The sequence below is a fragment of the Cetorhinus maximus genome, chromosome 3 (assembly GCF_964194155.1).
Source record: "Cetorhinus maximus chromosome 3, sCetMax3.hap1.1, whole genome shotgun sequence".
Taxonomy (NCBI): Eukaryota; Metazoa; Chordata; class Chondrichthyes; order Lamniformes; family Cetorhinidae; genus Cetorhinus; species Cetorhinus maximus.
This window is the reverse complement of record NC_135881.1, coordinates 122,472,282-122,492,688: the sequence shown is the minus strand read 5'-3', so window position 1 is coordinate 122,492,688 and position 20,407 is coordinate 122,472,282. Positions and strand designations below refer to the sequence as shown.

Genomic DNA, 20,407 nt, shown 5'->3' with positions numbered 1-20,407 from the left:
TCCGCCACGGAGATAACAATCCTCAGCAGTGTGGCCGATGACTGTTTTAGGAACTTTGAATTCGAAGTGAAAAGAAATACAATGGGACACAACACAAATAAATATCATTTCAGCCCTATAAAGCAGTTTAGTTCACCAAACTCAACTGACGTTTCAACAATTTACCAAGCCCAAAACAGAATATAGGCAGCAGGAGAGGGACAGGGAAGGAGAATTGATTTAAAGCATAAAAGCCCTTCAGGTTGATCTGAACTGTTCATGCTGGGTGGAAAACAGGTTAGCAAAACCTGTTTTACGCCCTTCACCATTGGTCAACTGGTCTGATCTAAACTGAGCAGTATTAGCCTGAGGAAAAAGATCGTCAGCATTCTGGAATTACTTGGTTTGTGTGTGTGCTACTTATGGGGCAGAACATCACACTCGGCGTGCGGGCGCACACCCAACACGCCCGAGCGTAAAATGATGCACGGTGATGTTGGGCGTGCATCCCGACGTCACCGTGCAGTCTCGCAATATTTCATTTGGTGGGCGTGTGCCGGAGTCGGCTGCCCGCCCGCCGATAATTAAAAGGCCTATTAAGGCCATTAACAATCTAATTAAATTCAAATTTATGCTGTCTGTCCAATCTAACAGCTGGCGGGCAGGCAAAAAGGCCAAGCGGCCTTTACATTTTTTAGGAAACCTCATCCAGGAGCGGGATGAGGTTTCCTGAAGCAAATAAACGTTAAATAAAACTATTTGTGAATTAAAAACGTGCCCCAGCTCATGTGACAGTCACATGAGGGGACATGTTTTATTAAATTTTTACTGTCTTTATTAATTTTTTTAAAAAGCGCTTCAATCCCCTTGAGGCGGCTCCGTGCATCAGGGAGATTGAAGTGCTCTTTCGTGCACATGCACGAACTGTGTGCTAGGCCCGGCTCGCCCTCCTCCTCCCACCCGCACAGGTAGCTCTGAGCGCTGCCGCTCGCGATCCATGCAGGGTGGGCCTTAAATGGCCCACCCACGTGAAATCACAGTGCAGAGCCTATCGCGGGCAGCGGTCGGCTCCCCTACTGCCCCTACCCGCCCGACGGGGTAATATTCTGGCTATGGTCTTTATTATTGATGCCAGGTAGCAATGTTTCCTTTAAGCTGCACGGCTGTGTGGCTGCGCAAGCCATATGCAAGTCTTACAAACGCTTAAAGTAATTGCCTATGCACTACAAAAATTAGAGGGTACATTATCAGGGTAGAATTTTTAGCTCGGCGGGCGGGCGTGTGCCTGACCCAATCCAGCATGAAATCGGGCAAGCGCCCCGATGTCATCCCGCAATTGCGGAATACTTCGGTTGGTGGTCACGGGCAGAAGTCAGAAACGTGCCCGCCCACAATTAAGAGGCAATTAAGTCCATTAACGAAGCAATTGACTCTGCTTTTTTGTGGCCCATCCAACCTTACAGTTGGTGGATGGGCAAATCAGCCAAGCGGTCTTTACATTTTACATGAAACCTCATCCATGGGCAACCTGTTTTCCGTTATGAAATAAAGTAAAAATAAAAATCTGTGGGCAGCATTTTTACCATCTATATTTTCAGAAGATTTATTATGAGGCATGGACACATTCTTTCAGTTTCTGAAACCTTTATTATTGATTTTTCAGGTTTTCAGCTCCCTGAGGCAGCTCTCTGCCTTCAGGAAGCTTACTCTCAGCGCTGGCCCACACCCTCCTACCACCCCCATCCGGCAGCACTGAGCTTCTCAGCACGTGCTTCATGCTGGCTGGCTGTTAATTGGCCAACCACCATGAAATCACGGTCAAGGGCTGATAGTGGCCGATTGCACCCGCCCGCTGACCTAAAAATTCAGGCCCAGGTGTTAGAAACGTTTAACTTTCACAGGCAACAACAGCATTTTTGTAATGTACCAAATGCTAGCAGATCAGACTTAGCAGTTTTAGTTGTTTTTGTTATGAATTAAAACTGCTTCCATCCCTTTTGCTCACAATATTTTGCTACAATTAGTGCATTTTGTCTATTTAGATAGACTTTGTTATTTACAATACTTTGTTAGATAATAACACCTAATGTGGCATGAGAGAAGCCTTTATTACATTAAAATGATGATACTAGTATAAATAAAGATGTGACTATTATGTAATGAGACGTCAATGTGAGGTAACTCCAGATCAGAACTGTGTATGACCTGACCCTTTAGGTGTGACAGAAATAAAGTTGAACATTAAGTTTATTAAGAGAATAATATTTTATACCTTATTTAAAATAGTCAATGATCCCACAGGAACAAGCAACAACATGTTTTACTCCTATCACATGAAGAACCTATTGTACTGGTGAGTTAGAAAAGTTAGAATAGGAAAAAAAATGTCCATGTTAATTTTAACTTGCCAGTTGTGTGTGACAGTAAGGTAATGGATAGCAGATAATACATCCTTATTCAATGAGCAGTTTGCAGTGTTTCAGATATTTCAGATTTGTGCATAACACAAGGCTTTTAATTCCACAACAGTCTAACTTGAAACCTCTTCTAATTCCTAGCTGCAGGGCATTGAGGAATCTTAACTCTTTCTTCGCCATAATCATGGGTCTCAACAGTGCTGCCATCTGCCGGCTCTCACAGACTTGGGAGGTAAGACGAGATTTTAATTAAAGGACTCAAACTATCATCATCAGGAATGTGAGACCTCATTGTGCAACCATAAGAAAATAGAAATAAATTTAACATTATAGGAAGTCAGGGTGTGTTACAGAGTGAAACAAAAACAGAATTACCTGGAAAAACTCAGCAGATCTGGCAGCATCGGCGGAGAAGAACAAAGTTGACGTTTCGAATCCTCATGACCCTTCAACAGAACAGAGTTACAGAGTGTTACAGAGTGGTTGGTTCAGGTAAAAGGACACCAGTCTTCATCAGCGTCTGCCTCAGTGAGAGTCTTTAGTGAACTCATTAGAAATGACAGCCTACAGTGCTTGCCTCATGGCAGAGTCACATGACTATGGCAAGCCAGCTAGTTCATTGGCAGCTCCTAACATTGTTTAAAAGCCCCATAATCCTTGCCCCTCACCCACCCCCCATGGCCCCTCAGATCGCCCATGTCCCCTCAACCACCACCCATCCCCCATGCCACCCTACACCCCCTCAGACACTTCATGGCATCGCCATGATCCCCATGTATCCTCCATAGCCACTGTACCAGTATCCACTATGTAGAATCCATTTATCCATGAGTCACGCAATAGCAATGGGAATTATTTTTTAAATCACTGGAAAGAAAACCTTTAAAAATCTAATAAAACCCTGTTTCAAACACACTATCATTGATACTGGAAAGAAAAAGAAACTACTCCAATGTAAAATAAATTGTAAGCCTTTAAGTGCCTGCTTGGTTTGTAAACAAAGAAACCACATTAAAGGTATATTTATTATTACAGCCTCTTAAAATTGTCAATCATTCTTGCATGAATAGATCGCCTGCTGACCTGAAGCCATGGTTAGATTTTGAAACTCAGCCAAGCATTCATAATGACTGCAGCTGTCATAACAAAAGCTTCCAGCTACATTGCCGAAATTGATAGAACAGAATGGTGTCCCATTTCCATTTCAAAGTAGAGTGCCTGTCAATCAATAGAGGGGAGTAGGTGAAAAGATTTTTTCAACTTTCAAAAGCACATTTTTTTTAACAGCCCTCTCAGCCAATTTAAATCAGAGCACAAAATTTGACAGCAGAAGCTGACAGGACATTTATTTTTACGCTTTTAACGCATCATGGTACTTATGAGAATTGCAAAAGTACTGCAATATATAACAACAATTACACAATGCTAGTCAATGTAAGAGTCAACTTACATTTGCAGGACAGGTCCCTATGGTGAATCACTGCATTAAAAACATTTATTTTCCAAAACAGCATCTAATAGTGACATTTAAAGGTGTCAAAACATTTTAGACTTCTCTGTAAGAATGTTCCTGATTCCGCAGCAGGCTTCCCCCATGGTCATGACACGCTAAAACCCTACACCATCATACAAAAATGGTGTGCGGGAGGAAATACAATTTTCCTGTGGTCCTCATGTGGTCCTTCCTGTGGGGCCCCCAAACTCAGAAGAGGTGCATGTTCGTTTTGCACACCAGGCTTTCCTGATCTGTGAAAAGGCCACACAAAAATAGCACAGGGTTGGGTAGACAGAGGAAATTGTTTTTCCTCCAAAAAAAATCTAAGTGCAGTGTTTTGCACCCTGATTCACCTCCATTTGGAGATGAGAATCCGCCCCCAGGTGTCATTCTAGTAAATCTACAATACATTCCTTCCAAGAGCTATATACACTTTCAAAACTGTAGTGCTCAGAACTTGTCAGTACTCTACTTGTGGTCTAACTAGATCTTTGTATACCTGAAGCATGATTTCTAAATCCTTGTATTCTACTCCTCTAGATATAAAGGCCAGCATTCCATTAGCCTTTTCGATTATTTTCTGTACCTGTCCTTGACATTTTAATGGTCTTTGTACATGAACCCCCAGGTCTTTTTGGACCTCCACTGATTCTAGCTTTTCACCATTTGGAAAGTAATCCTGGGGGAGAACAACTGCCTGTTATTTATTTTGCTTATGCGATATTATCTAATGAGAGCATTCATATTTACACTGCTTTGTTCATTCCTTAGAAGGTGCCTGGGAAATTTAAGAAACTCTTCTCTGAACTTGAACATTTCACAGTAAGTGCCAGTACACTTGGGAATATTTACAATATTCAGAACACCACTTTCGGGGTCATTTCATGAATTTACATTCCCAATGTAAAGCTTCACATGTTGGGAATTCAGATGTAGATGCCAAGAAAATGATTGGAAGGTAAATCATGCAGGGTCCTCTAGTCTCCATGCCCAAATTCCTAATATGCGCTGATGGGCGTTGCTCCATGGCAGGTATACAAATCCTCGTTGCCTTGGCTCAATGGTAATGCATTCATCTCTATGACAGAAGGTTACAGGATTCAAAATGCACTCCAGAGGTATGAGTGCATAATCTGCTGACACTTCAGTTCAGTACTGAGAGGGTGCTGCAATGTTGGAGGTACCATCATTCAAATGGGATTTCATGGGATTTAGACCCTGACTATAATCTCAGGTAAATCCAGAAGATTCCACAACACTGTGTGAGGAAAAGTGAGACAGTTCTTCCAGTGCCCTAGCCAATATTTATCCTTCATCGAACCGATGATATGGTCAATTATTTCATTGCTGTTTGTGGGACCTTACTTGTGCAAATTGGTTGCTGTGTTTCCTACATTACAACAGTGACTATAGTTCAAAAGCACATCATTGGTTGTGAAAGGCTGTGAAACATGCTCAGGTCATGAAAGGTGCTATTCAAATGCAAACGCTTTCTTTTATTCCTGACAAAACAGTGATTTAAAACTAAAATACAGTTAGCCCCACAATGGTTAAACACTGCTTTTTAGTTGGGCTCTAAACCAGCCAATTACAGAAATAAAGAGCTATGTACATTGACTGCACCAGTATAACATTTAAGACGGGATATGGAATCCTTTCTTTTATTAGCAGGGGTATAGAATATAAGAGCAGGGGGATTATGCTGGAACTATATAAATCATTAGTCAGGCCACAACTTGAGTATTGTGTGCAGTTCTCATGGTCACCTCATTACAGAAAGAATGTAATTTCATTAGAGAGGGCACAGAGGAGATTTACGAGGATGTTGCCAGGACTGGAAAAATGCAGCTATGAGGAAAGATTGGATCGGCTGGGGTTGTTCTCCTTGGAATAGAAGAGGCTGAGGGGAGATTTGATTGAGATGTACAAAATTGTACAGGCCCTGGTTAGAATGGATGAGAAGAGCCTATTTACCTTAGCAGAGAGGTCAGTGACTAGAGGGCATAGATTTAAAGTGACTGGTAGGAAGGTTAGAGGGGAGATGAGAAAAACATTTTTCACCCAGAGGGTAGTAGGGGCAGAAACCCTCAGCTCATTTAAAAAGTGTCTGGATATGCACCTCAAGTGCCATAACCTGCAGGGCTATGGACCAAATACTGGAAAGTGGGGTTAAGCTGGGTGGCTCGTTTTTTGGCCAGCACAGACACAATGGGTCAAGTGGGCTTTTTGTGCGGTAAACTTTCTTTGATTCTATGACTGGCTGTCACTGTCCAATATAAAATAATTTAAGCATTTTCAGCCCCATTTTTATTTGATATGATTAATTATCACAAAAGGAAACACAGCTTACCACCAATTGGCCCTAAACTGTCAATCTTACAGCTCACAAAGAGTGAAAATAAGAATGGTTGAAGAAGGAACTGGAAATGTTTTTCACTGGGAACTATTGCAACAGTGGATTTCTCCTTTGAAGTTGAAATTCAGGTGCATAATTGGGCATTTTTCTACTTTAAATGCAGTATATAAATGCAAGTTGCTGTTGCTATAAAGTCTCAAGAGCTCTCCCCTAAAACTAACCTATAGCTTGAGCCAATGGTAGAGCTGGGTTTGGCTGACTAGGGAGCCGAAATCAAAACTCTGCTGGGGTTGGCAAGCAGGGTAATGAACTGAGAACTGTGGAGAGCCAACTTGCCCAGTCTGAAGATCAAGTTGTAAACCGCACAGACTTACAGGCCAAACCTGGGAGCTAAAAACAGGTAACAGTCTCCTGTGTGCAGAATAGAGATGGAACTCCAAAGCCACACTGGCTGACATCAAAATGATTGGACAGGCCAGGGTTCACCAGTGCTTTGACCTGCGACTGATTGATGGTTATGGCAAAGGAAAGGTTTTCCAATCCTCAACATAAGCATCTCTTGCTTTGACGAGTGCCAACATTTACTTCCCTTCCATCCCCTCCTCTATATGGTAATATTTCCATGGCCATAATTTTACGTCCTGTGGGCGGGCACGTGCCCGACCCATCCAGCCGTGAAACAGCACAAGGTGACGTTGGGCACGCGTGGCAGTCGGAAGCGCACCCGCCGACAATTAAGCAGGCAATTAAGCCCATTAAGGAGGCAATTGAAAACGATTTTTTGTGGCCCATTCACTTATATGGTTGGCAGACGGACAAATCAGCCAGGCGGCCTTTACATTTTAGCTCAAACCTTGGTCCAGGGCGGGGTGAGATCTCTGTGGAAATAGAAAATAGAAAGAGACATCCGGGGGCTAGTTTTTTATGAGGTATGCTTTAGGTTGTTTGATTGTGTTGGATGGACATACTTTGAAGCATTTTTGTTGTTTTGTTTATTCTTTGGAGGCCTGCAGCTCCCTGAGGCATCTGTCTGCCTTCAGGGTGCTCACTGGAAGTGCTCACCAGCACCCGCGGTGACGTTAGCGCCCGCCCTCTTCCCACCCCCACCAGCAGTGCTGAGCCTTTTGATTGGCCAGCCAGGGTGAAATCGCGGTTGGGGGCCGATTGTGGTCGGGCGGGTCCTGGGCCTGCAAATTGCACACGCCCGATGAGTGAAAAATTGAGGCCCATGTCTGCTCACAATAATTTCAACAGAAGATCAGCAGAAATCCCAGAAAAAATATAAACAACAATTAATGCCATTTCTCCGGGGTTTGCTTTCAAATTACAGCTGACGATCAAGAGAACCCACACAGAAATTACTGGCAATTACTTTTTTTAAAAGTTGAAAGGTAGAAAATGGCAATGGTTTATTAAAGTTGCATATAGTTGTTATCAATGCATTTTTTGCATTAAGCACATTAATCGTCTCACCATTTTACAGGATCCATCTCTGAATCATAAAGCATATAGGGATGCTTTCAAAAAGATGCAGCCACCAAAGATTCCCTTCATGCCTCTGCTACTGAAAGGTAATCTCAGCCAGGGTTCTTTCTGAGGGCTGAGTACTTTTAACTGTTGCGTTTGATGGGAAAATAGATCAATTTAATGCCACTTTACTCTACACATGTTTGGGTTCTATGGCAACATAATCCTATGATTGAAAAACAAGAGAGTTCATCTCAGACTGAAGTAAGTTGCAGAGTAATTCAGTGTCACTGATGATTATAGTGCTCAGACTGAGTGAGCAGGCATGAAGGTTAAACCTGAGCTATTTTCTGATATGAGCAGTAAGTTTTCATTTAAACCTGAGAGTCCACTAATGTCAGTATTTAACACTCTGCTAAACAATTGAAAAATTGAATATTGTCAACATTTTATTATCAGAGGAACATCAGGTTCAGTCATAAAACGCATAAAATTTTAAAATTGTCAAATCTGATCCCATTCCACCAACTACCCACCCCCTTCCGGATTTAATGGAGGTAGATTCCAAGTTGCCCAGCTGAAACTCCACATCCGTTTACCAAACTCACGTCTGTCAACACTGAGGCTTAAACATCAGCTAGACGGAAGCTACTACAGTAAAGGAGTCAACCTATGAGACCATAAGACATAGGAGCAGAAATTAGACCATTCGGCCCATCGAGTCTGCTCCGCCATTGGCTGATAAGTTCCTCAACCCCATTCTCCCACCTTCTCCCCGTAACCTTTGATCCCCTTACCAATCAAGGACCTATCTATCTCGGTTTTAAATACACTCAGTGATCTGGCCTCCACAGCCTTCTGTGGCAATGAATTCCATAGATTCACCACTCTCTGGCTAAAGAAGTTTCTCCTCATCTCTGTTCTAAAAGGTCTTCCCTTTACTCTGAGGCTGTGCCCTCGGGTCCTAGTCTCTCCTACTAATGGAAACATCTTCCCCACGTCCACTCTATCCAGGCCTTTCAGTATTCTGTAAGTTTCAATCAGATCCCCCCTCATCCTTCTAAACTCCATCGAGTATAGACTCAGAGTCCTCAAACGTTCCTCATATGTTAAGCCTTTCATTCCTGGGATCATTCTCGTGAACCTCCTCTGGACCCTCTCCAGGGCCAGCACATCCTTCCTGAGATACGGGGCCCAAAATTGCTCACAATATTCTAAATGTGGTCTGACCAGAGCCTTATAAAGCCTTACCCCTGCTTTTATATTCTAGTCCTCTCGAAATAAATGTCAACATTGCATTTGCCTTCCTAACTACCGACTCAACCTGCAAGTTAACCTTAAGAGAATCCTGGACTAGGACTCCCAAGTCCCTTTGCACTCCAGATTTCTGAATTCTCTCCCCATTTAGAAAGTAGTCTATGCCTCTATTCTTCCTACCAAATTGCATGACCTCACACTTCCCCACATTATATTCCATCTGTCACTTCTTTGTCCATTCTCCTAACCTGTCCAAATCCTTCTGCAGCCTCCCCGCCTCCTCAATACTACCTGTCCCTCCACCTATCTTTGTATCATCTGCAAATTTAGCCAGGATGCCCTCAGTTCCTTCATCTAGATCATTAATGTATAAAGTGAAAAGTTTTGGTCCCAACACTGACCCCTGCGGAACTCCACTAGTCACCGGCCGCCATCCTGAGAAGGACCCCCTTATCCCCACTCTCTGCCTCCTGCCAGACAGCCAATCTTCTATCCATGCTAGTACCTTGCCTCTAACACCATGGGCTCTTATCTTACTGAGCAGCCTCCTGTGCAGCACCTTGTCAAAGGCCTTCTGGAAGTCCAAGTAGTTAACATCCATTGGCTCTCCTTTGTCTAACCTACTTGTTACCTCCTCAAAGAATTCTAACAGATTTGTCAGGCATGACCTCCCCTTGATGAAACCATGCTGACTTTGCCCGATTTTACCACGCACTTCCAAGTATTCTGAAATCTCATCCTTAATAATGGACTCTAAAATCTTACCAACGACCGAGGTCAGGTTAATAGGTCTGTAATTTTCCGTCTTTTGCCTCACTCCCTTCTTAAACAGGGGGGTTACATTAGCAATTTTCCAGTCCTCTGGGACCCTCCCTGACTCCAGTGATTCCTGAAAGATCACCACTAACGCCTCGACTATCTCTTCAGCTATCTCCTTCAGAACTCTGGGGTGTAATCCATCTGGTCCAGGTGATTTATCCACCTTCAGACCTTTCAGTTTTCCTAGCACCTTCTCCTTGGTAATGGCCATCATACTCACCTCTGCCCCCCGACTCTCTTGAACTTTGGGGATGTTACTCGTGTCTTCCACCGTGAAAATTGAGCTCCAAGAATGCCTATAGATCAGGAAAGGACTATTGTGCCCACCTGCTCGCCTTCTCACCTATCCCTTAACGTTCTCTCTCCCGAAACAAATCCTATTGCTTCTATCACCCATTTATATTGTGAATTTACTCAAATTCTATTCCCCTTTAGGTAGAAACTGTTGCCTGCCTCATGATCTTGCACCTAGCTTTCCAATTTTAAGATGCATCCCCGGGCCAGAATCTTCCGTTCAGCGTGCGGGGAGTGGGCCCTGCACACCGACGTGTAAAATGACGCGGGGCGACGTCGGGCGTGTGTCCCGACATCACTGCACGTCATTCCGATCTTCAGTTTGGCGGGCGCGCACGGGAGTCGGTTGCGCGCCTGTCAAGCTGTCGAAGGCCTGCTAAGGCTGTTAATAATCTAATTAAGCTGATTGTCTGTGTTGCCCGTCCAATCTTAAGGTTAGTGGGCAGGCGAAGAGCCCAGGCAGCCTTTGCATTTCTCATGAAATGGGTGGGATGAGGTTTCACGAAGGGTTTATAAATTAAATAAAAAAATTTATTTAAAATACATAAGCATGCCCCAGCTCATGTGACACTGTCACATGAGGGGACATCTCTGAGTAATTTTATTTTTCTTTCTTTCAATTTTTGATTATAAAATTAATCTCCCTGAGGCAGCTCCATGCCTCAGGGAGATTTCTGCGCTCTTTCGCACATAAGCGCAAAAGAGCGCAGGCCCTGACTCTCCTTCCTCCCCTCGCCCGCATAGGTAGCGCTGAGCGCTTCCGGGTGCATGTCACGCTGGGCGGGCCTTAATTGGCCCGCCCACATAAAAAGGCAGCGCGTAGCCGATCGCGGGGGCGCCCACTCCCGCCCAGCCTGCCTGACGGGGAGAAAATTCAACTCCTGATATCTGAACCTAATGCCCCTATGAACAAATTTGTACAGATAAAATCATGTCAATCTCTTTCATAATCATGATCATCTCAAAGTCTACCCTATGGCAAAGAATTTCCTTAACCTTTTCTCTAAAGTTAAATTCCTGATACTGCGAACCACCTTCAGTATTTGTCTACACACATCATAGATCTACACAGATAGGATTAGCCTTCTGCAGCAACAGTACAATCTCTGTGCCTCTGCTAATGCCACCCTTTCCCTTTTTTAATATCTTTATTGCAGCTAAATAAAATGCTGAAAGTGTCATATTTTCCACTATGAACACTAGATCTTTTTTTTCTAATTAGCACACCATGCAACTATTCAATTAACACATACTGAGGGCACTTCTCCTCTTCAATCCCACCTGGGGTCACACCAAACCACAGAGGTCCACTAGGAATTGTCTGGACTCTGCATAAACATGCTTTAGCTAGCTCTCCTAACAACTGTTTGACCCTCTATTATGTTGAATTTGAACCTACATTCTAATAACATATCACCTCTATAATTTTCTTTCCTGTCTATTAGCAAATTTCAAACCAAATTACAAACTTCTAACTCTTCATTTTTTTATCACAGAATCATAGATTGGTTACAGCACAGAAGGAAGTCATTTGGCCCATCATGCCAGCTCTCTGCAAGAGCAACTCATCTCGTCCCACTCCCCTGTCTTTCCCCCTTTGACCTGCAATTTTTCCCTTCAGGTGCTTATCTAATTCTTTTTTAAATTCCATGACTGAATCTGCCTCCACCAGCTCTCAATCAGTGCGTTCCAGATTCTAACCAGTCACTGCATAAAGAAGTTTATACACATGCCATTGGTTCTTTTGCCATTCACCCTATCTTGGTGTCCTTTAGTCCACGATCATTCCGCCAATGGGCACATTTGCTCCCTATCTACTCTGTCGAGATCCCTCATGATCTGGAACACCTCTATCAAATTTCCTCTCAACCATCTCTGCTGTAAGAATAACCCCAGCTTCTCCAATCTATCCACATAACTGAAGACCCCATCCCTGGAACCATTCTAAATCTCTTCTCACCCTCTCTAAAGCTTTCACATCCTCCCTATTAGTGCAGTGCCCAGAATTGGACACAATACTCCAACTTGAGGCTGAACCAGTGTTTTATAAATATGCATCATAACTTCCTTGCTTTTGTACTTTATGGGCAAAATTTTCTGGCCCTGCTGCGGCGGGGGGTGGGGCCAGAAAATGCAGCGAGCTATTTAAATGCCCATTGACTTCGGTGGGACCAGAAGATCCCGCCAGCAAGAGGAGTCGGAAAACTCCGGCCTATGTCTCTATTCATAAATCCCAGGATCCATTTTGAAATACTTTCTCAACCTGCACTGCACCTTCAATGATTTGTGCACATATACCCCAGGTCTCTCTGTTCCTGCACCTTTTTTAGGATTATTTTATATTTTGTATATATTTTTATTTTATACTGCCTCCCCTTGCCCTTCCTACCAAATGTATTACTTCACATTTCTTTCCATTGAATTTCATCTGCCATGTGTCTGCCCATTCCACCATCCTGTTTACAACCTCTTGAAGTTTATCCTCCTCACAGTTCAAAATATTCACAAATTTTGTGTCATGTGCTAATTTTGAAATTGTGCCCCAGACATCAGTGTCCGGCTTCTATAGAATTACATATATAAAGAAATCAAGGAGAAAAGTGGCTTAAGTTCCAACCTCTAGGAAACCCTTCTTGCTCAGATGAGCTCAGCTCCTACAACACTCAAGGAGCTCGACTCTCGCTTGATTCACACCTCATCCACCACCTTAAACATTCACTTCCTCCACCACCAACGCACAGTGGCAGCAGTGTGTACCATCTACAAGATGCACTGCAGCAACTCACTGAAATTCCTTCGTCAGCATGTTCTAAACCTGCAACCTCTACCACCAAGAAAAACAAGGGCAACAGATGCATGGAATATGACCAGTTCAAGCTCCCCTCCAAGCCACAAACCATCCTGACTTGGAACTATACCACTGCTACTTCACTGTCACTGGGTCAAAATCCTGGAACTCCCTCCCTAACAGCACTGTGGGTGGACTGTAGCGGTTCAAAAAGGCAACTCACCACCGCCTTCTGAAGGGCAATTAAGAATGGGCAATAATTGCTGGCCTAGCCAGCAATGCTCAACTCCCAATTATCAAAATAGATGGAACCTTGTTAAAAATTTCTGAAAAACCAAATGTATGGCCGGGATCCTCCAGGCAGGACAGGAAATTCCCACCCAAAGTCAATGGATGTTTGGCTGCCTCTCCGAATTTGCTGTTCCACCCGCACCAGACCTGTGTATTTACTGTGTTATTAAATTTTCTTTTTCTCACTATTCCTCCCTCTACCACACAACTCCCCCCCCATGCCCGCCACCATCCCTTTCCTCTGCTGATGGGGTTGACTCCTTGTTGGATTACAGCTGCATGAGCACTAGGCATGGTCCAGTGCCTCTCCTAAGTGTATTTTATTCAAGCGTGAACCTAGATAACAAATTTTTTCTCATTATTGAACCAATCCAATGTTCATCCCATTGATTTCAATGAATTAAGTAGAATAAAAATCAGGTGGGTTCAGTAGAAGCTGAATGATTTGCTCCATCAGATTATCACCCAGGCAATGAAAATGAAAATTTGCACTAGTGTTGTATGTGTATTTTACCTGGAAATTGATGAAATTAGTGCAAACATTAGAAGTACTTTCCTACTACACAATTTTACCCCATTGTTCCTAAGCAAGTTGCCCAAACATTTCAATTAAATGATAAATATATTGCTCACAAAATGAATTGAGATGTTATAGTTTCCCCAGTCAACACTGCTGTCCAAATCGATTTCGCTGCTGTATTCAGTGCACTATTATTGAAACCGTGTACTGCAGCTGCGTTTAAATGTTTTTGAGACTTTGTTATTCAGTTGTTCATTTCTTTCTCTGTTAGATGTAACATTTATCCATGAGGGAAACAAAACCTTCCTGGACAATCTTATCAACTTTGAAAAGCTGGTATGTGTAATTTGTATATATTTAGTATTTTTGTATATATTTAGTAATTTTCTTGAATGATTACCATTCAAAGGTCATATCCATGCGTTTAAGTATTTGGTGTGCATAAGTCTACAGTAGATCCAAAGATACTTGGTTTTAAATTTCACCAATCAAGGGATGTCCTTAATAATTCAGTCATCTTTAGCTACATTTTTTGAAATATCCATTAGTTTCAATTAAGTAACAAAAATAATGAAGCAAAGTGGGAGTTTCCTGCTCTTTGCAGTTTCTGCACAACTTTAACTTACTTCTATGGAACAAATCACAGCAAAAGCTGGACTTGGGGAATTAAAGGGCATTTAAAAATTCAATGTTTGATCTGGGTTGAGTTAGAGTCATAGGTTTAAATTTAAAAAATTCCGACTAACAACACACATTCAGGATGCAGGGACATGCGGCACATGATTAGATTGTCAATAAGTTATGCATTGCACTCACCCACATTTCCAGTAAGCACTGCCAGTGTATGAAATTCTCCAATGAGAGCAGAAATTGACCCCTTTAAAAGTGCAATTAGTAGTTGGATTAAAGGACTGAAACAGGTGCATTAACATACTGAAGGATTATTATATGGTGCTAACTGCTTTGTAATACCTGGTTGATCAGCAGCATGGAGCTTTGTCGTATTTATCTGAAAGAAGTGTTGCTGCTGCATTCAGAAATTTAGATTTAATTTAAACTATTCTATCCCTGAATTTTTGGAAGGTTGTCCCATTGTAACTTTGGCGGAAGATCAGCAGAGTGCCCGGGTGAACAATGTAACAAGCTAAACATTGTTGAGACTGTTTCTCCAGGAATTCTGTTAATCTCTCACCTAAATTATGGCAGGAGATTAAGACAATATCCAGGGAAATTTAAGTAGCTTATGTTTGTAGGAACAGATGTGATTTGTTGCTTGTTGATGTTCTATTGGCAATCTCAACATTTTATCTTCTTCCAAATGGAAAGGTTTTGCTACAGAAGCAACAATCAAATGTACTTCTAGGAAAAAAAAATTGAAAATAATTCCTGTTTCATTTCTGGCTCTTTAAGTAGTTTCTGCTCTTGTTTTTAATCACATGCTTCTCTGTTCGTAGCATATGATCGCAGATTCCATCAGGCTGCTGAGACACTGCAGAAATAATCAGATCAGTAAGTGTCAAAAGTTTTGAGCTTACAGAGGAGAAAATTAAATATTTAACATTTTGATTTTGTAAAAATGGATCGCTTGTTGAAAAAACCTCATCCTAAAAGTTAACATTTGCTCAAAATATATTTAGAGATGAGCACTCTCAACTTTCAAAGTGCAGGTTTGCTCTCTCTGCAACCTTCCCCAACCCCCCTCATGTTTAGATGGTCCAAAGTTCAATTCAAACTTTCCAAAGAGAACCATTACAGAAGAAGGAATGCACATTCCAATCTACTTCAGCATATTTGAAGGAATTTCAGATAAGGACTGCATGCATTAAAGAACGCTCAGATACTGCTTTGGCTACACTTAGGTTCCCTAAGCCTTGACTCTGGACTTGGGGGTGGGAATATACACTGCAGACGAGGCAACTGGAAAATCTAGCAGCTGCATATAGTTACACTAGTATTCCTGACCAGAATGGAGGTGATTGGTGATTTCCCCCATCAAGCATGTTTGGAAATGATTAGGATTAATTTTGCACATGAAATTTGGACATAACTATCTTCCACTCACTGTATGCCTCAGGGGAAATAATTGATTTGTATTGAGTAACTACCCTCACTCTGCCTTTTGCTGGAGAGATCACCTTTCCATTATCAGGAGGCATTGCTGTAGTTTTTGTCATGATTTCAATTTGCCATAGATCATGGAGATCCTTTTTAAAAAGACTCTTTAGACTGTTTTCTGTGGTGCGCTGGTTAAACAGACTGTACTGCTGAGTAAATAGTCTTTGTTTTACAACAAAGTAGACAATTTGCTGTACGTCATGCTATAAGTGCCACCCCACCTCCAACTCATTGCCTGACACTGTGAAACTCATTAACTAACACAGTGCTGTCAATAAATATTCAAGCTGGTTTTACTGGACTTTTTACCAGTTTGTTTTGGAGAATCCTAAACATAAATTAATTTCCTTAGAGCTACTCCTACTCTGCAACCACAATGTCACCAGATGTGTAACAGAAACACCATTTACACATATAAACAAAGTTACCACACCACTTGCAGTGAACTTACAGTACATTTCCACCTGTAGTGATAGAGTTCCACACATATAGGACACCTAGCTAACCAATGAGAAAGCTTCAATGTGAAAGTAATTACAGCATTTTCTCCTCTGACTCCAGGTACAGAAGGTACTCAGAAAGACCACCAGGATGTGAAAGCTTATGTCGACCACTTGCACGTTATTGACAACCAACAGACATTATTTCAGCTTTCTCACAGACTAGAGCCAAGAATTTAACCAAAGCTCCATCTGACCATAAGATTATTGATGTTGAAAAATGCTACAGGGAACTGCAGTTACAGCAACTGTGGCAAAGTGACACAGCTAATGTGCTACATGAGGGGTCTCTTGTGCAGCCATGGACACAGTTTACTTGCAAATTCAACTCAAGAGGTCAAGAACAAGCTAAGTTACTTTCAGGTGAGAAAGTAACAATGGGTTTGATCAGACATTTGCATGGTATGCAGTCCAGAAGCCCTGTTGCATCATCCAAGCTACTTCAACAGCAGCAGCACTGAGCAGCCAACAAATTAAGAAACAAGCACTAGCATTTGCAGGATAGAATTATATCCATTTCTGTCAGATTACATGACAGTTATTGTTAATGCACTTTTTCATGCCAAAAAAAGCAGAGGTGCTTAGAGTTATTTTCTGACTGAATGAACAGGTCCTTCCTCAGGCAGGGTGGGCTTTGCACCTATTGGACTAACCTGCCAAAATATCCAGAAACGGACCTATTTAAATTTTAAATTTGTTTTGGCCGGGTTGCCACCTGTTCTTGGGGGCCTGTCACTGGGGAGAGTAGGAAATGGTTGCTGCTACAGGATACACATAGCTACAGCAGCTTAAAGAGGTAGTCAGTGTGAATATTAAAAAAACTTTGGTCTTTGGTCCAATAAAGTGGCAAAACCTGCCAATTAGAATTGTCACTCCATTCTGCTTAAAAGATTGTTGGACAATCTTGAGTGATTAAATTACTTGCGTTGCTGTGCCTCTTGAGCAATACTGGGTGCCTATTGAAATATGGATTCCCAGCAATCAGTATTGTCAAAGTGATGGAAAATGTGGAAAATTTTAAGGTTATCGCATCCTTTAAATGCTCCACCCCGACTATTTTTCAGGACTGATATTTCTAGGGATAGTGAAGACGGAAAACCCAATGCACATCCAAAAGTGCTGGGATCTAGCAATATTAACCCTCAGTACCTGCTCTAACAACATTGAGCAACCTGAAAAAGAAATTCTTGTCTAATACTTTGGTGATTTGTAATGTATTTCTTTTTTGAAAAGAGTTCAATGAAATAAAAAAGGGCATTACAGTGCTATGAACATATGCCAGGTTAAGCTGTTTAAAGCAGCTAACTAAATAGGATTTTAGTTATTTTTATGACTGATATTGGTAGAACTTCCTTTGATGTGGATGGCTATTGTCCAATAATCAAAACAGTACCAAAAGTATTTGTGAAGTAAGATAAATAAAGCACATTTTGTAAAGTCTGGATATAGAATTAGTGGCCCTGAAACTTTGTAGTTTCTCCAGTTCTCCTGCCAGAGATGCAATGCGGGACCAGCTGAAGTCACAGGAACATGATATAAATGATTAAAGAGCCAGCCATTTACACCAGTTTTGAGGGGCTCCATCAATCTCTTGCTGCAGTTACAGCAGGAGACCAGCAGACCTCCAGTAGAATTAATCAGCCAGAACTTGCTGGAATAAAGCATCTCACGCCATATGCTATTAGTTGGCCATTTTCCCGCACCTTCAGTTCAAAAAGGCTTTGCACCCTAACTAGTTGGAAGTGTAAGTTGATAAAGACAACATGAGGGCAACATGGCTTCTGGGACCTGAGTGAACAATGGGACCAACAGTATTTCTCTTTAATCAATGAGACTTAAGCAGTGAGAAATAAATAGAGGAACAACTGAGAAGGAGGGTGAATTAGAATGGATAACTTCAAATCACAGAATTTTAATGGTACAGAAGGAGGCCATTTGGCCCATCGTGTCTGCACCAGATTTCCAAATGAGCATTATGACCTAGAGCCACTGCCCTGCCTTTTCCCCGTACTCCTGCACATTGTTTCTATTCAAATAATCATCTAATGCCCTATTGAATGCCTCGATTGAACCTGCCTCCACCATATTTCCAGGCAGTGCATTCCAGACCCAAACCACTCGTTGTGTGAAAAAGTTTTTTCTCATGTCATATTTGCTTCTTTTGCAAATACTTTAAATCTGTGCCCTCTTTTTCTTGATCTTTTTATGAGTGGGAACAGCTTCTCCTTATCTACTCTGTCCAGCCCCCTCATGATTTTGAACATCTTTACTAAATCTCCTCTTAGCCTTCTTCTTTCCAAGGAGAACAGTCCCAACCTTTCCAATCTATCCTCATGGCTGAAGTTTCTCATTCTGGAACCATTCTTGTAAACCTCTTCTGCACTCTCTCTAATGTGTTCACATCCTTCCTATAATGTGGTGCCCAGAACTGTACACAATACTCCAGCTGCGGTCTAACGAGTGTCTTATATACATTCAGCACAACCTCCCTGCTCTTGTACTCTATGCCCCTATTAATAAAGCCCAGGATACTATATGCTTTGTTAACTGCTCTCTCCACCTTTCCTGCCACTTTTAATCATCTCTGCACATATGTACCCAGGTCTTTCTGCTCCTGCACCCCCTTCAAAATTTAACCCCTGATTTTATATTGTCTATCCATGTTCTTTCTACGAAAATGCATCACCTCAGACTTCTCTGCATTGAACTTCTTCTGCCACCTATCTGTCCACTCTACCAACTTGTCTATGTCATTTTGAAGTTCTACACTGTCCTCCTCATAGTTTACAACACTCCCAAGCTTCATATCATCCACAAACTTTGAAATTGTCCCCTGCACATCAAGATCTAGATCCTTAATATATATCAGGAAAAGCAAGGGGCCCAATACTGACCCCTGGGGAACTCCACTACAAACCTTCCTCCAGCCCGAAAATATCCATTGACCATTGCTCTCTACTTCCTATTTTTCAGCCAATTTTGCCATGAGCAATAACTTCTCTCAAATCAAATCAGTTACAGAAAGAGAAATAGAAAGAGGGAAAGAAACATTGGATTAAGGGAAAGAGAAAAAGGAAACAGGAAGGAAAAGTAAGAACAAAATTTAAATTTAAAATTTGACATTTTTAAAATCTCCAACAACAATTCACAACCTGAAGGAATGAGAGTCCACAGTTAAATTATTCACTTTCTGGGCCAGAGTGGTTTATTGATAGTCATTAATAATTATCAATTGTTAAAAGGATACTTACGCTATTAATTACTATCATGAACTTTCTATTAACTTTAATGGGCAATTAAAGTGAAAATCCAGAAAATTTTAAAGATAATAGGAAGCTAAGGACAGGGTGTCATTTTGTGCAAAGCAAACAACAAAGGGCTGTATAACAAGCAGCGAGTTCTAGAGATTCACATATCACGCAGATCACTTAATCATTGAACTTGCTAGCAAATTTACACATCATGATAGAATGTGTCATTCTCACTGTTATTTTTTTCAGCAAGTTCCAGCCCAATATGTTTAAACAAGGGCACTCAATGTATTTAACCTCTCCAGACTTTGAATAGGCACATAATATCACTCTGGTGTCTGCTAAAATTCACTCATTATCTAGATGCTCAGTGGCATGGGCACGATTGAAACTTATCCTTGCTACAAATGCAGCGACTGTTTCTTTAACAGCTGCAGCTTCAACAAACATCTAGATATTCATGTTTATCTTTCAGCATTTTGCTTGTAGTTTGGCTTAATTTGTATAACAATGTTAAAAGCAAGGATTCTTTTAGGATCATTTTAAGAAAGAATGAGTCCATAGAGTACCAAATAAGAAAGGGGTCTGGAGCATGAACAGGGAATAAATTTATTTTGTGTCTACCACCAACTACCACCTCCACTTCCCACCATGATTGAGACAGACACTTGTAATATAGTACTGTACCTCAACCAGCAGTTGGTAATGTTATATGCTGTGAGTATTTCAGGACAAAAATGTGTTGGCATTGTTGCTTGTTCGATCTCGTAAAGCAGGAGTTCTCAACCATTTTTTGCTTTTGAGTTCCCCCTGCATGTTTTAAGAACTCAGTAAAAGACAATACAAGTAGTATTTATG

General features: G+C 41.7%; 1 protein-coding gene across 2 annotated transcripts in view; it reads left to right on the top strand.

The window, feature by feature from the left end:
- LOC144678872 (rap guanine nucleotide exchange factor 5-like) overlaps positions 1 to 17,573 on the top strand; it is a 282,112-nt gene extending 264,539 nt beyond the window's left edge. For both annotated transcript variants that reach the window (XM_078538871.1, XM_078538872.1), the window contains exons 21-26: positions 2,538 to 2,628; positions 4,663 to 4,713; positions 7,731 to 7,818; positions 13,955 to 14,019; positions 15,138 to 15,192; positions 16,360 to 17,573. In XM_078538871.1, the coding sequence (XP_078394997.1) occupies positions 2,538 to 2,628; positions 4,663 to 4,713; positions 7,731 to 7,818; positions 13,955 to 14,019; positions 15,138 to 15,192; positions 16,360 to 16,478 (469 nt within the window). In that variant the 3' untranslated portion in view covers positions 16,479 to 17,573. The remainder of the gene's footprint in view (positions 1 to 2,537; positions 2,629 to 4,662; positions 4,714 to 7,730; positions 7,819 to 13,954; positions 14,020 to 15,137; positions 15,193 to 16,359) is intronic.
- Positions 17,574 to 20,407: the final 2,834 nt, after the last annotated feature.